Here is a 17161-nt window from a genome sequence, read left to right as displayed (position 1 = left end):
GCTTCCTGATTTGCATATGAATAAAAACACTAAGATGATTACATTTGCCTATTGTGCAATACACTGTTTAGTGATTCGTATTATTTTGCACAGCTGATTCTTCCCAAAGCTCAAAGACGTGTCAGTTCATGGGCACTCTAGGACCAGACAGCGCTCTCCTTCCCAGGGGACAATGGTCCACACTCATGACAGAAGGAAATGCTGTGCTTAGACATGGCCAAGGGGAGACACACTGCCACAATCCTTACCCACGCACCCACTCCAGACCATCAGGAAGGAGGGGAGCTACCCTCCTAATTCCCAGCCAGCCAGCTACAAGGCCCACACAGGCTGTGCAGAAGCTAATCAAAGAGACAATTCAATACTTGCATCCTCTCCACAACTAGCAGAAAACTAGTGTAAGTCATGGAACCAGCAACTTGTCTTGGGTAACCAATGTAATGAGTGATGGTAGGTTGTGGGGTTTGCAGTGTCCTGCTGTGGGTTTTGGAAACCTCACCTTTCTGTGGTAAACGGGTGCTGGCCTCACACATTTTTGAGGCTATTGGATTTCTTAGCAAAAGGGAGAGTCCTGCTACATTGAACTTCTGCTTAGAGTGAAATAACTACATGGAAAAAGCTATTTCACTGGATAGGTTTCTCCCTATTGTAAATACTATGTTGGTCTGTGCCATTACCGAAGTAACTCATGAATTAAATATAGCAAAAACATGAAGGAGCATTTGCAGAGCTAAATTTAACTAAGCCACACGGATTTTACTTAGTTTTTCCTTAAAAACAAGCCCAGACTGGAGTAAAATGTCAGTAAACAAACTGCTTGTCCAGATCCTTCCTTGCGTCTGGAGAACAGAACTACAATTTCCTTTCCATTTTGAATTTAAAAGTTATTTTCCTCCTGCATGCTCCTTTCAAAAAAACACTGTTGTCATCCTCATAAGCAGAATCACAGGGGAACAATTTGTCAGAGAAACTCCAGTACAACTCACTCTATGATTTATATGTCCATTCACAGTGGGGAAGCACTTTGGTGAGTTACAAATTACACTACTAGCTTCTTGGAAATTCCAGATGAAATCTCAGGGTCTGCTTCAAGCCAGCATAACCCTTTCCTTGTGAACTAAACCATGCTAGTCCTAAAAGCAGGTATCAGAAAATTTTAATTTAAAAACAAAGAATCTGGGAGATGATTGGGAAAACTGAGATGACAGGCTACATCCTCATCTGAGATTCTGAATCAGACTAACGTACCTAATACAGCACTGAGTACAGTCTGACCTGTTATGATCTGAATGTAGAGTTTTATTGTAATTTTGTGCTTCATCAAAGAGAAGAAAAATGTTTTGAAGCTAGTGCAGAAAAACAATCTGAGACCATGTAGACTCATCTGTTTTTGCATCAAAGGGAAATGCAAGGCATGTTCCCATAACTGAACCAGCTTTCCAGCTTTTATTTTACAAACCTGGAGAAGAATTTCTTGCATTTTGTAAGATTAAAACTTCATGCATGCAGAACTGCTCCTAAACACCCTTTTCATATATATTAATGTAGGTTTTCCACTTGGTTGTTCTACCTTTAGACAAGAAGAGGTCAAATTCTGACATCTGTCTCTAAGCACTTCTCTTAAATCTTTCAGTTCTTCCAAAGCCTGTTTTTCTAAGGGATTCAGACAATCACAGAATCATCTAGGTTGGAAGAGACCTCCAAGATCACCTAGTCCAACCTCTGACCTAACACTAACAAGTCCTCCACTAAACCATATCACTAAGCTCTACATCTAAACGTCTTTTAAAGACTTCCAGGAATGGTGACTCAACCGCTTCCCTGGGCAGCCCATTCCAATGCCTAACAACCCTTTCAGTAAAGAAGTTCTTCCTAATATCCAACCTAAACCTCCCTTGGCGCAACTTTAGCCCATTCCCCCTCGTCCTGTCACCAGGCATGTGGGAAAATAGACCAACCCCCACCTCACTACAGCCTCCTTTAAGGTACCTATAGAGTGCAATAAGGTCGCGCCTGAGCCTCCTCTTCTCCAGGCTGAACAACCCCAGCTCCCTCAGCCGCTCCTCGTAAGACTTGTTCTCCAGACTCCTCACCAGCTTTGTTGCCCTTCTCTGGACTCGCTCAAGCACCTCCGTGTCCTTCCTGTAGGGAGGGGCCCAAAACTGAACACAGTACTCGAGGTGCGGCCTCACCAGAGCCGAGTACAGGGGGACAATCACGTCCCTAGCCCTGCTAGCCACACTGTTTCTTATGCAAGACAGGATGCTGTTGGCCTTCTTGGCCACCTGAGCACACTGCTGGCTCATACTCAGCCGACTATCAACCAATACTCCCAGGTCCTTGGTCATTTCTTTGATGACTTCCATCCATCTTCACTTGTAATACAAAATGTTACCTATTCAGAGGAGACTGGTCTTTATTTACATTTTTTGATGCTTCCTTCACTCAACGATCAACTTAATGCTAATGAACTCACACTTCCTTGGATTTCAGTATCTCAAAATGTGTATATGAAATGTGTTCTCTCTTAATAAAACTATTAATGTCTTTACATTCTCTACAGTACGTGGGTCACCACACTCAGTTTCCTGGTTGTATAAAGTATCTCACTTCTCTAAAGCTGCTCCGCATTTAAAGCCTGATCCACATTTCATAGGTGTTTGCTCAGTAGCCTTTCCTTAGGCATGGATTGAAATCCTCAGGCCAGCCTTACCGCAATTAAAGCTTTAGTCATTGTCACTGAGCCTAAAGACTCAGCATTTATCCTTCACTATGAGCATGGAAGCTTCATCCCAATTACTTTATTGTATTCACTACTGAAGTATAGCTGCTACTGATTTGGACTGAAGATGAAACACTTTTATGGGTTACTTCACTTGGCTAAAGTTCACAGGATCACAGAATAGTTTTGTTTGGAAGGGACCTTAAAGACCATCTAATTCCAACCCCTCTGCAATGAGCTGGGACACCTCCCACCAGAGCACGTTGCTCAAAGCCCCATCCAGCCTGGCCTTAAACACTGCCAGGAATGGGGCATCCACAGCTTCTCTGGGCAACCTGTTCCAGTGCCTCACCACCCTCATAGGAAAGACTTTCTTCCTTATATCTAATAGTAAATCTCCCCTTTTTTAGTTTAAAGCCATTAACCCTTGTCCTATCACTACACTACCTGACAAAGAGTCCCTCTCCAGCTTTTCTGTAGGCCCCCTTAAGTACTGGAAGGCCACTGTAAGGTCTCCCTAGAGCCTTCTCTTCTCATGAGTTAACTCATTTCCTCATTAACTCAAAAATTTAATTCCTCGTTAACTCAAAAAGTTAACTAATTTCCTTAAGATGTACCTTGCTCACATTGATAAACTAAAAGCAGGTGTCAGAAATATCAGTGTCTTTTATATCTATCTCAGTTCCTGGGGAACTTTTAGCCTTTTGGGGAAGTGATGGTTACCTGAGACCATGGAGTGTTTTTCCTGATGGGAACTTTCCGAACTTACATTTGGAAGCCAGAAATGGGCATTCTGTAGCAAACAGTTAAACCATAATTATTCAGTATGCCTCCTATTGAAAGTGGGAAATTAGGTACTTCAGTATATTAACTATGTATGTCACACATCTGGCAGAATAACATTTACCTCACTTGACAATTCACACTTAAATTTGCCTTGAGTGCTCAGGAAGGACCCAGTTCTCACAATGCATCATTATGCAAACACATACAATTACCCCTGTGACTTACAATATTGAATTTAAAAATTTAGTCTAGGAAAAAGCAATCTGTTTACTTCAGAAATTCCTAAAACCACCAAATTCATAGTGACAAGAGAAAGTATAAATTTGATGGTTATATCAGTTCCGTATGTGAGAGGACTTAGTGTCATGACTGCATTGGAAACAAGTAAATAAGAACATGATTAGCCAATCATTTTCATAATTCTGCCCAGCAACACTAAGTAATTATATGATGTTTATGTAACATTGACATAATACAATATGCTGAAGTCAGTTGTACCCATTGTATGATCATATCCTGAGAATTTGTTTCAGGCACAGTATGAGAAAGGGAACCTTTTTATTACATTCTGCTATATTAATGCAATGGTATTTGTAAATTTCTATTTGAACAGCACGTGATTTTCTCCCTTGAATAAATTAAATATTTGAGGATTTGGTCCTATGGTAATATCAAATAGAGGATCTGACTAAAACCCAAAACTGATCTGAAATTCACAACTCTGATTTATCATCCTAGGCATGTTATCTCTTTCTTACTGAGTTCTGTCCCTGCCCTTCAGTCACAGAGTTCTATTCTGAAAAGAAAGCAGCACAATCAATAGAAGTTCCAGGTTTAATGTGGTAACCTATGTCACTTTTTCCTAGGTTTTGAGAACCTTAAATGACATGTTATTTTAACAAATCTTCTGTGTTGTTAAGTTGTACTGCTATTTTTTCCTTCCAAAATTGATGTCATCAGCAAGTGAGTCATTTTGACCTCAAAATTTTAAGGCTAATTTCAGAATTTGAAAGGACTAAAAATATAAGATGAAAGGAATATGCATGCTGAACAAATCACTACATCTTTAGCATACCATGAGAAACAAAGCAAATGTTCGCAATCAATGCAAAACAAATAACAAAGTTAAGACTGTAGTAACATCTGAATGATTTAAATGCATTCATCAGTTTTTTTGCTTGATTGCTATAAGCCTTTATGGACAGCCAGCTGAGCAGATATGCTTGGCATAACAGTGTTATGCCATCTCATTTGTTTAATCAACATTTAATCTGAATATTTAATTGAAACTTCAGAACCTGAATCAAAATTCAAAGAACTACCAACTGTGATCGCCGCTTATTTGACATGTTAATAGATCTATAGATTTAAGAACCAAAGAAGACGATTAGAGTGTTTTTTTTTTTACTGTAATCTTCGATATGCTACAGGCTGTATACTTGCACGTGCTTACCTCTAAGTCCTGTAACTGGTAATTCATTAAATTACAGTTTCCATAATGGTATCAGCCTTGATGACTCCAACAGCTACTGTCAATGCTTATGATAGCTTATCATCTGCTTTTAGATGGCTATGCGCCATATTCCTAATTTGTATCTAACTGGCTGTTATTATTAGCCACTGGTTCTTGAAACAGGGCTAAATTAAAGACTGTACTTATTAAAGTGTCATACTTCCTTCTTGGAAAAGTACTTCTACTCTCTAAATATGACCAGGTTTAGACTGAACTCAGCTCTTGGTAAGGGCTATTTGGATTGCTGATTTCCAAATAAATTGACAAACACAGCTCTTTTCTTGGCTTACAAATCAATGCTGATTTTTTTTTTCCAGAGTTATTCATAAATATTCAATCATGGTTTTATGTGAAGAAATAATTTCTGATATTTTTTCTGCTTCCTGATTGGACAAAGACGGCTAATGAACAGGAGGAAAACAAACCAAAAAAATCCCTGGTTCACAGAAAAACACTACAAACAATCATTCCATAAACATTTTTGCAAAACACCCTACTCTGGAAATGGTGAACAATACAAGAGAGAAACTAGCTGAAATTGAATAGCTGATCAGAATTTGAATGAATGCTGTGAAAGTAATATGGCTCATGTAATTACCGAGGGAGTTACATATGCTTTCATGGGGACTGAATTTGGTTCATGAATTCCAAATGAGCCAGTGAATGACTTCAATTAATGGAATGACATAATAAAATTATCAATAAAACTGAAGAAATTTTAAAGTGGAACTTCTATCAACTGTATTAACTACCCTCTCTTAACAGTTAATCACATTCTGTCAAGAATTTGAGAAACAAAAATCTGACCTCCAGAACTTTGAAGTAACAAATGATATAGTACAACATTAATCAAAAGAATGTTAAAATTGAGAATCATCTGACAATTACTAAAACATCAATCTCCAAGTGCTCTACATGTGTTATAATAACTATATTGGTTTTATGCTGAATTTATAGCATAAGCGACAATTGGTTTTTAAAACTGCAGATTGAAATGCCAATTTCCAATTAGAAGAGACATCTTTAAAACATGGATAACTCCAGTAATTGCTCCATAACAAGCAGACCTACAACTCCGATCTATTTAAAATTAATGGACTTACAAAATATGAAATACTCAAATTGCATCAGTTTGAGACACTACAGCTACCCAACATGGCTGTTTTCTTTCTCCAAACGCCATTAATTAAAAACATTTTCACTTTAGCAAACAAAAGACTTATCCTTCTTTTTTGACTGGACTGTGTATTTTTGAAATTAAAATGAACTGAACTTTGGACATTTTTAAACCTATTCCACCCTGCAGAGAAAATGTTAATAGGAAATTGGAAGTTCATTTCATTTTTAAAAAATATTTCAACTCAGTACTAAAGCAACATATGGAATATCCACATACTGTGGTTATGCAGCCTCAGAAGCCTAAGTCTTTGTTAAAAGAAAAAAAATGCTTGGACATTTGTGAGGTACCACTGAAATAATTAAGATTCTGACTTCTTACCTCCTCATGGGTCACATCGTGTCCAAGGCCAGAGACAGCAAGCTCCACTCCAGGGAAGGCAGGGTATACCTAGGGCCTGGTATCTCATGCCTAGCTGGGGGGTATTCTCCAAGGCAGCACTGAGTGCGAGTGCCATGCTGCATAGCACAGCTGGCCTGTATGCAGCTGTTGCAGAGATCGCAAAGTGTTTATAACCATGGTTGATGGTCTCAAGCTTGTGAATACCACTTCACTGCTGCTGAGCTACAAGCTGTATTCCTTTGTGAAGATACTTTGTCCCTCTGTGGCAGTCCTCCATTGCTTTCAGCAGGTCTAGTACCCAACATGGAGAAACACCATGGTGCTCTGTACATAGAGTGCTTATTTGCTAAGAGCCAAAGTGAGATCTCTGACTGGACCAACTTCAGGCTTCTACATCAGGATGTTAGCCAACCATTGCAGAAGTCAGCAGCAGCTTCAAAAACACAACAGCCAGTATATTCAGGGGATGTTACCTCTAAGCTTTTTGATATCAGCTCACTGGGTATATGTAATAAACTACTGTAAGCCTATGCACCTGAACCAAACCAAGTATGAAAAGCAGCGTTAGCTTTCACCGGCTTAGTGTTCAACATGAAAAGCACAGAATATGAATTTAAAATCCAGTGCCAGATTTATCATCTAGGAGCTCAGCGATATTTCATATGTTTTAAAATATTTTGATGCTTTAACTTGTTGAAATCCTCTCGGCCAAAAGAATCCATACAAAAAATTATATGTTACAACACAAGAAAAAAAATTGCTTGAAAATGCATGTACGTTTTTACATCCCAAAAAAGAACAGTTTTGATCTCTTGTATAATATTCAGACTAACAACTATAATCTCTCATAAATTAAAACAGTACATGAGAGCTTGAAATGCTCTGATAATTTAAAATTCTTGAGCACTGCACCTGTTCACAACAGTTTGTTTCAATGACATTTTCAGCGTGGGTTTTGTAGTACAGATACTTGAGGAAATTGTAAACTAGAGAGAAAAGTTCTTAGAGTGACCACAACAAGCTTAGTAAGTGTGCTTTGAATTCTATAAAATGCAATGTTTTGACAAGATATTAAACAGCCTGAAAACCAATTCCTTTGATATTCTGCTTACCCTATTTTCCTGCATCAGCCTCACCCATTTTATAAAATACTGAATAAGTTCTTTCCAGTTAAACTATAGAGACAGTAACTGTATGTCCATCTCCTCCTATATCAATAATGCTAACATAGGATTTAGTCGTATAGAAAGGCAATAGAATTCAACATGAAGCAGATAACCCTAGGGCTAAGAAGTACAAAAATTAAAATTATTTTATTTTTGAAACACACATCATCTATGGCACAGTCCATATTCATTATGTTTGATAAATTAGTAAAATGAAGAGACAGGTTTGACTCTGGTTCTACTACTATAAAGACGAGTTTAGTTGGTCAGTTGAAAAATACAATCTATGAATCACTCACAGTCTATTTGCTGAGACAATGAACATAGTTATCAGAGCCATATGTGTAGTTTACAAGCTAATAATGCAATACTAGTGATCCTCACCTGCAAATGGACAACTCTCTTCAGTTTAAGAGAATCTCCTCTACATGGAAATAGATACTGCATTTGAATGAGATAAGCAATACAGAAGACTGGGTAACAGGTCACATAATCTGTATCAACAGAAAGCCTCTTGAATCAAACCACTGCTAGCACAAAAATAATTTACTCATGGCAAATGGTTCAACATAAAATCTGCTCCAAAACTAGAATCAGATTAACAGATTCTCTTTCTGAAACTATGCACTGAAGTTAATGAGAATTTTGCCAGAATCAAACTTAAAAACATACAATAGGAAATTCTATATTCTTTACATCCTAAATTCCACAGAACATCTGTGCACCTGTTCCATAGTCTAAAGAGGCTGCAGCTTTGAAAAGGTCTTCCATGGGTTTAGCTTCTCAGGCACACATCAGAAAAAATGCAAAACACCGAATTTTGCTTCCATTGCTATCAAGGTCACGGTTTCTATTAACTTTACTATGATTGTCCTGGTTCCAGTTAGGACAGAGTTAAGTAGCTCATAGTAGCTGGTAGGGTGCTATGTTTTGGATTAGGATGAGAAGAGCGCTGATAACATGCTGATGTTTTAATTGTTGCAGAGCAGTGCTTACACCAGGCCAAGGACTTTTCGGCTTCTCGCTCTGTCCTGCCAGCGAGCAGGCTGGGGGTGCAGCAGGAGCTGGGAGGGGACAGACCCAGGACAGCTGACCCAAACTGGCCAAAGGGGTATTCCATACCATCTGACGTCATGCTAAACAATATATAGGGGTGGCTGGCCGGGGTGGGGGGGCCGGCTGCTCGGGGATAGGCTGGGCATCGGTCAGCGGGTGGTGAGCAATTGCATTGTGCATCACTTGTTTTCTTACACATTATTATTGTTAATACTATTACCATTATCACTATTATTATTATTATTGTTATTATTATTTTCCTGTCTTAATAAACTGTCTTTATCTCAACTCACAGGCTTCACTTTCCCGTTTCTCTCCCCCCATCCCAGAGAGGGAGGGGGGAGGGTGAGCGAACGGCTGTGTGGTGTTTAGCTGCCAGCCGGGTTAAACCACAACAGTCTTTTTGGCGCCCAACGTGGGGCCCGAAGGGTTGAGATATCGACAAATCTGACCAGAGTGTGTTAAACTAAAATTGGTATAAGTATTGGACCTGCTTAATAGTTGCTAGTCACGATGTTGATTGCCTTAATCTCCAGTCTGCTGTACCTGTATTCCAAATTGAGTTTTATGGTGCGTTACTTTCTGTATGTGCTCCCTGTTGCACTGTTTATCCTTTCCGGGCCCTGGTTTAAGATTGTTATGGTACTGTGCGGTGTAACAATGGCTTATGAAATGATGAAATATCTGGTCACGACTTTAACCTGGTATTTGTACTCAGCACTGACGTCGACTCTATACTTTGGAACCCATATCTCGGAAACTATTAGCAATTACACCTATTGCCTGTTTTCGTTAGGGAGCCAATCTGTGAAGGGGACAGGGGAAGACATGTTTCCCTACCTGTTCACTCTCCCTTTCTCCTTCACCACCACCCTCTTATCCCCCGAGTTAGTTACGGTGGTTCTCCGAGATGTTGAATATCCTTGGGATGGAAAATCTACTGCGACCCTAGAGGCACGGGTACGTGAATTGCAAAGGAAAACAATTGGGAAAAAGGAGTTCTCTGAAAGGTTTGCTGCTCCAACTTCCAGCAGGCAGTCCTTTAAACACAGAAATGAAGATTCTGACCAGGACTAGAGGGGCCCTGCCTCCAGCCAGGGGGAGGAAAGGGACAATCGAGTTTATTGGACTGTGTGGATTCGATGGCCTGGCACGTCAGACGCACAGAAGTATAAGGCTTTGGTAGACACCGGTGCACAATGTACTCTAATGCCATCAAGCTATAAAGGGCCAGAGCCCATCTGTATTTATGGTGTGACGGGGGGATCCCAGCAGTTAACTGTATTGGAGGCTGAAGTGAGTCTAACCGGTAATGAGTGGCAAAAGCACCGTATTGTGACTGGCCCAGATGCTCCGTGCATCCTTGGCATAGACTATCTTAGAAGAGGATATTTCAAGGACCCAAAAGGGTTCCGCTGGGCTTTTGGCATAGCTGCTTTGGAGACAGAGGACATTAAACAGTTGTCTACCTTGCCTGGTCTCTCAGAGGACCCTTCTGTTGTGGGGTTGCTGAGGGTTGAAGAACAGCAAGTGCCGATCGCTACCACAACTGTGCACCGGCGGCAATATCGCACCAACCGAGACTCCCTGAGTCCCATCCATAAGCTAATTCGTCAACTGGAGAGCCAAGGAGTGATCAGCAAGACTCATTCACCTTTTAATAGTCCCATATGGCCAGTGCGAAAGTCTAATGGTGAGTGGAGACTAACAGTGGACTATCGTGGCCTGAACGAAGTCACGCCACCACTGAGTGCTGCAGTGCCGGACATGCTAGAACTCCAGTATGAACTGGAATCAAAGGCAGCCAAGTGGTATGCCACAATTGATATCGCTAATGCATTTTTCTCCATCCCTCTAGCAGCACAGTGCAGGCCACAGTTTGCTTTCACTTGGAGGGGAGTCCAATATACTTGGAATCGGCTGCCCCAGGGGTGGAAACACAGCCCTACCATTTGCCATGGACTGATCCAGTCTGCGCTGGAGCAGGGGGAAGCTCCTGAACACCTGCAGTACATCGATGACATCATTGTGTGGGGTGACACTGCAGAAGAAGTTTTCGAGAAAGGGAAGAAAATAGTCCAAATCCTTCTGAAGGCCGGTTTTGCCATAAAACAGAATAAAGTTAAAGGACCTGCACGAGAGATCCAGTTTTTAGGAATAAAATGGCAAGATGGACGCCGTCAAATCCCAATGGATGTGATCAACAAAATAACAGCTATGTCTCCACCAACTAGCAAAAAAGAAACACAAACTTTCCTAGGTGTCGTGGGGTTTTGGAGAATGCATATTCCAAATTACAGTCTGATTGTAAACCCGCTCTACCAAGTAACCCGTAAGAAGAATGCTTTTGAATGGGGCCCTGAGCAACGACAAGCCTTTGAACAAATTAAGCAGGAAATAGTTCATGCAGTAGCCCTCGGGCCAGTCCGAACAGGACCAGATGTAAAGAATGTGCTCTACACCGCAGCCGGAGAGAATGGTCCCACCTGGAGCCTCTGGCAGAAAGAACCTGGGGAAACTCGAGGTCGACCCCTGGGGTTTTGGAGTCGGGGATACAGAGGATCTGAAGCCCGCTATACTCCAACTGAAAAGGAGATATTGGCAGCATATGAAGGAGTTCGATCTGCTTCGGAAGTGGTCGGTACTGAAGCGCAGCTCCTCCTGGCACCCCGACTGCCGGTACTAGGCTGGATGTTCAAAGGAAGGGTCCCCTCTACGCATCATGCAACTGATGCTACATGGAGCAAGTGGGTTGCACTGATTACTCAGCGGGCTCGAATAGGAAACCCCAGTCGCCCAGGAATCTTGGAGGTGATTATGGACTGGCCAGAAGGCAAATACTTTGGGATATCACCAGAGGAGGAGGTGGTTCGTGCTGAAGAAGCCCCCCTGTACAACAAGCTACCGGAAAATGAGAAGAAATATGCCTTGTTCACTGACGGGTCCTGTCGTATTGTGGGAAAGCATCGGAGATGGAAAGCTGCTGTATGGAGTCCTACACGACGAGTTGCAGAAGCTGCTGAGGGAGAAGGTGAATCGAGTCAGTTTGCAGAAGTAAAAGCCATTCAGCTGGCTTTAGATATTGCTGAACGAGAAAAGTGGCCAGTTCTCTATCTCTATACTGATTCATGGATGGTAGCAAATGCCCTGTGGGGGTGGTTACAGCAATGGAAGCAGAACAACTGGCAGCGCAGGGGCAAGCCCATCTGGGCTGCGGCATTGTGGCAAGATATTGCTGCCCGGGTAGAGAACCTGGTTGTAAAGGTACGCCATGTAGATGCTCATGTGCCCAAGAATCGGGCTACTGAAGAACACCAAAACAACCAGCAGGTGGATCAGGCTGCTAAGATTGAAGTGGCTCAGGTGGACCTGGACTGGCAACATAAAGGTGAATTATTTATAGCCCGATGGGCCCATGACACCTCAGGCCATCAAGGTAGAGATGCAACCTACAGATGGGCTCGTGATCGAGGGGTGGACCTGACCATGGACACTATAGCACAGGTTATTCATGACTGTGAAACATGTGCTGCAATCAAGCAAGCCAAACGGTCAAAACCTCTTTGGTATGGAGGACGATGGCTGAAATATAAATATGGAGAGGCCTGGCAGATTGATTACATCACACTCCCTCAAACCCGCAACGGCAAGCGCCACGTACTTACAATGGTGGAAGCAACCACCGGATGGCTGGAAACATATCCTGTGCCCCATGCCACCGCCCGGAACACTATCCTGGGCCTTGAAAAGCAAGTCTTATGGCGACATGGCACCCCAGAGAGAATTGAGTCAGACAACGGGACTCATTTCCGAAACAACCTTATAGACACTTGGGCCAAAGAACATGGTATTGAGTGGGTGTATCACATCCCCTATCATGCACCAGCCTCTGGAAAAGTTGAACGATACAATGGACTGTTGAAGACTACACTGAAAGCAATGGGTGCTGGGACATTCAAAAATTGGGATACACATTTGGCAAAGGCCACCTGGTTAGTCAATACCAGGGGATCTGCCAACCGAGCTGGACCTGCCCAATCAAACCTGTTACGCACTGTAGAAGGGGATAAAGTTCCTGTAGTGCACGTAAGAAACATGCTGGGTAAAACAGTCTGGGCTACTCCTGCCTCAGGAAAAGGCAAACCCATTCGTGGAATTGCTTTTGCTCAGGGACCTGGATGCACTTGGTGGGTAATGCAAAAGAATGGGGAGGTCCGGTGTGTACCTCAAGGGGATTTGATACTGGGTGAGAATAGCCCATGAGTTGAATTGTAGTATGTTAATTATTATATAATAATGTATGTCATCACTACCATGATTGCTATATATCATAGATGAAAATGGTGATTAATTAGAATGTATTGGACAGAGTGTAACCTGAGCATGACATAAATGGTATGGAATAAGGGGTGGATATCTGTCCTGGTTCCAGTTAGGACAGAGTTAAGTAGCTCATAGTAGCTGGTAGGGTGCTATGTTTTGGATTAGGATGAGAAGAGCGCTGATAACATGCTGATGTTTTAATTGTTGCAGAGCAGTGTTTACACCAGGCCAAGGACTTTTCGGCTTCTCGCTCTGTCCTGCCAGCGAGCAGGCTGGGGGTGCAGCAGGAGCTGGGAGGGGACAGACCCAGGACAGCTGACCCAAACTGGCCAAAGGGGTATTCCATACCATCTGACGTCATGCTAAACAATATATAGGGGTGGCTGGCCGGGGTGGGGGGGCCGGCTGCTCGGGGATAGGCTGGGCATCGGTCAGCGGGTGGTGAGCAATTGCATTGTGCATCACTTGTTTTCTTACACATTATTATTGTTAATACTATTACCATTATCACTATTATTATTATTATTGTTATTATTATTTTCCTGTCTTAATAAACTGTCTTTATCTCAACTCACAGGCTTCACTTTCCCGTTTCTCTCCCCCCATCCCAGAGAGGGAGGGGGGAGGGTGAGCGAACGGCTGTGTGGTGTTTAGCTGCCAGCCGGGTTAAACCACAACAATGATCAAACCAGGATTTATGCACTGAAAGAAATCAAGAGAAATATAAAGAGCCTCAGTAAGCTACTCAGCAGGAGTACGTTATATAAGATATTGTCAGAGCAATTAGGCCTTTTAAAGAATATAGTTAAAATAAAAATTAGAATCCATAAATGCTTATAATCATCCTTGCTAGGCAGTTTCACGAAATCTGCAAGTCACCTTATCTTCTATTAATTGTATTTTTACTGAGCTGAAAAACCTTAGATTAAAAAACAGCTATTCTAGTTCCACTAACATTTACTGCACAAATACCCTTGTTCCCAGGAAGCATGTCGCATGTGCATGAAGTAGTGTTAGCACCAGCGCTTAGATCATTCCACAAGCCTTAGTGAACAAGTTAAAGGAAAATGAGCCTAAGTTTGTGCTCTGTCAAATGCAGTCTCGGGCAGAACACTAAGCACAGACCCCTGTGCAGGGACGTTTGATCTGTAGAGTCTGCAGACAGAGACTACAAGGAAAAAGGCTGCACAGCTGTGAGAATCTCAGGTGGCCATGCTACGAAGTACATAGGGCTTAACTCGGTGCCCAGCAGTGTGACCTGATCGCTGAAGCCCAGTTGTCGTGTCTGTCCTGAAAGAATCAGGCTGACCTGCTAAGCTGCCACTCTCTTGATGCAGCTGCTTCACTTTGTATGAATACTGATGTACTCTGGCTGTATGAAGAGAGGAAAAACCTATTCTCTTCTGTACTGCACAACGTGACTTTTCACTGCTAAGTATTTGGGCCAAGATGTAATTGGATGCTTTGCACAGTTCAGTTTTTGTATAGCACTCTGTGTTTCTGCACACATAATTATTAACAAAATAAATATCATAAACCACATAATTGCTAAATTCAAATCAACATATTAGCAGGTCCTTAAAAAGAAAAGGTACTATACAGAGCAGATGCGAGTGGAACTCAATTGTCTTATACACAGATGTTGAATATGTCTAACATTTACCTTGAAGACAAACATAAGCAGCCATCCTTAGGTAGCAAGTGACTGACAGCTGTTAAAACAGCTGCTCTGCTGCTTTTTCTTTCTTAGAAAAAACTCCCTGAAAGTGTTTATTGTAGATGCTTCATCTTCAGGGCAGTGATTTTTCAAGTTTGAAGGGTCAGTCATTGATCCAGATCAGCAGGCTTTTCTCTGTTCATTATTTCCTGAAATGTGCTAGTATCAGCGGCTGCTAGATGTGGGGCCATCTGGTTGATGATATTTTTACACAAAGCCTTGCTTTGCAACACTTAGGTGTTTCACACACACACATAAAAACACGGTCCTACTTCTACATAGCAAAAAAAAATATAAATATATATATATATATATGAAGTGCAAGTATTTCATTATAGTTTCTAAGAATGCTGTATTTTGGGTCTGGAATAATTATTATTTCTCTGAGTCTAATTTCCAGCTGCAGGAGAAAAAGAACATGTATTCATCCATAAGCCATCTAGAGATCTGAGTCATCACAGCTATATGCTGTTCTCAAACTTCAGAAATTCCCTTATCTAATACTTTTCTTGACAGCAGTATTGTGGTGCACTGTTGGCAGCAGAATCAAGACTGTCAGGGGAGAGCAGCATCAGCATTCAGTACTTCCATGATTTTATTTTTAAAGCAAACGGAAAGGTGCCATGGGAAGTCTGAACTGTAGGGAAGGATATAATGACATTTTATCTGTTAATTTCTCATTATAGTATGGTTTATAATGGTTCTTGGTCAGAGTACTTCAGATACACAGAAAGGCACTCCTAAGAGGGCTTGTGCTTCTGCTTCCAAATTCTCTAAATGGTCATTCTAACAAAGCACATGGTTATTCTCCCAGCATTCCTAGCACAGATGATTGTCCAACACAATGCAAATCTTACTAGACACAGGAATCTGAAGAAAAATTTTCACACTAACAGACTTAGTACAATTAAGGTTCTATTAAAACTCAATTTTGAGATGCTTGTATTTGTAATGCCTCAGTAACCTGAAGATCACATTAGTTTTGCTCTGGAGATGTCTAAATTACTCATTGAAAATAAACTATCAGATTTCTTTCTCTTTCTTTCTTTTGTATTTATTTATTTATTTTTCCCTCCAACATATTTGCCAAGAGATTTTAATTATTTTGGTAATTATTTGATGAATATCTATGAATGGTTCCCTCTCCAGGGGCTTACAAATTGGGGTTCACCAAATAACTGGTGTTTGTGACCAATCCTGTACTTTTTTACTGAGTAAAAATGCCTTCAGTGATAGCTGTTTTTACTCATATATGCTCTTGTTTACAAATTAACAAGCATCTGTCTACAAACAACCACCATGCTAAGAAATTACACTGAAGAAAAATTAGTTTTTATGAAAATATACATGAATAACATTTAAAAAGGAGCACTCATAAATCATACAAAGAGCTTTTAGAAGCTCAAGAGAGTTCTTGTAACTGCTGCTTCCAGTACTTCACACGCTGTGCTTAGAATGCAACATGAAGCTTTCAGGTCAGAGCCTAATGCAGTGTAAGCTGGCACAACTCTGCTTATTGGCATGGCTTTCCTACATTGCTTTCAGTAGAGAAGCAATACTTCATAGGATAGGGCTGTAGTCATTTGTTTCTGAGTGTCAGTTCTGCAATCTATTGCAAGAACATGAAAGGATATGAATGGGTGAGTGTCCCTTCTCACCTGCATTTCTTTTCTAGTACTTCTCCCACCCAATCTAGTCTTCTGACACTGGTCCTCAACTTGAGTTCCTCGCAATCTAACTGTTTTATATTGACTTTCACATCCCTGGATGGGATTCCTGGTTTAACTGCTTATCAATTGAGAAAGATATGAGCCAGAAGCGACTGAACAAGGGAAGACACAGAACTGCCCATTTTCCCCTCAGTCCCAAGCACTTTTCAGTGTAAATCTGGACTTAAAACTTATCACTTCGTTGACTGATGGTACTTGTTTATCATCCAACAGTTATAAAATTCTAATAATGTGGTTTTTCATTTAAAGCAAAGAATCTTCCAAATACTCAGGAGAAGATTTAATGCAAGTGACATACTGTCACCAGTCTGCCTTTAAGATTACAGGCCTGACTAAACAGTGGTCTTAAACAACACCAAACATTCAGGCTCAGACAGTTCTCAGAATTAGGAAGAGAACTCACTTGAGCCTGGGGCATGTACTTACTGCAGCTACAAGCAATCAACTTTTGCATGCAAAACTGGGACACTGCTGGAAATGGAGCTCTTTAAGGTCTAAATGTATGACTGAAGAGTGGCTTTGCTCCTTCAAGTTCAAGAATTAAAACAGTATCTTAATGCTTTTATGCATGAAGCACTTAAAAAAATAAATCCCGCAACCCCACATAAACTTTATGTTTTGTACCGTTC

At 41.2% G+C, this 17161-nt stretch overlaps 1 protein-coding gene across 13 annotated transcripts in view; it reads right to left on the bottom strand.

Annotated features, from left to right (window-relative positions):
* GALNT18 (polypeptide N-acetylgalactosaminyltransferase 18) overlaps nucleotides 1-17161 on the bottom strand; it is a 317660-nt gene that overhangs the window by 28073 nt on the left and 272426 nt on the right. Inside the window, exons 12-13 of one of the 13 annotated variants that reach the window (XM_080593305.1) lie at nucleotides 13758-13787; nucleotides 3977-8563 (exon numbers count right to left, since the gene is read on the bottom strand). The exons of 11 other annotated variants lie outside the window; for them this stretch is intronic. In XM_080593305.1, the coding sequence (XP_080449431.1) occupies nucleotides 8501-8563; nucleotides 13758-13787 (93 nt within the window). In that variant the 3' untranslated portion in view covers nucleotides 3977-8500. Of the gene's footprint in view, nucleotides 1-3976; nucleotides 8564-13601; nucleotides 13788-17161 lie in introns of those variants that run through there. One more of the 13 variants, XM_080593306.1, reaches the window with a different exon arrangement.

The sequence above is a fragment of the Anser brachyrhynchus genome, assembly GCF_964034855.1.
Source record: "Anser brachyrhynchus genome assembly, chromosome: 5".
NCBI classification, from domain to species: domain Eukaryota; kingdom Metazoa; phylum Chordata; class Aves; order Anseriformes; family Anatidae; genus Anser; species Anser brachyrhynchus.
Note: the sequence above shows the minus strand (reverse complement) of the source record. Positions and strands in the feature narration are given on the sequence as shown.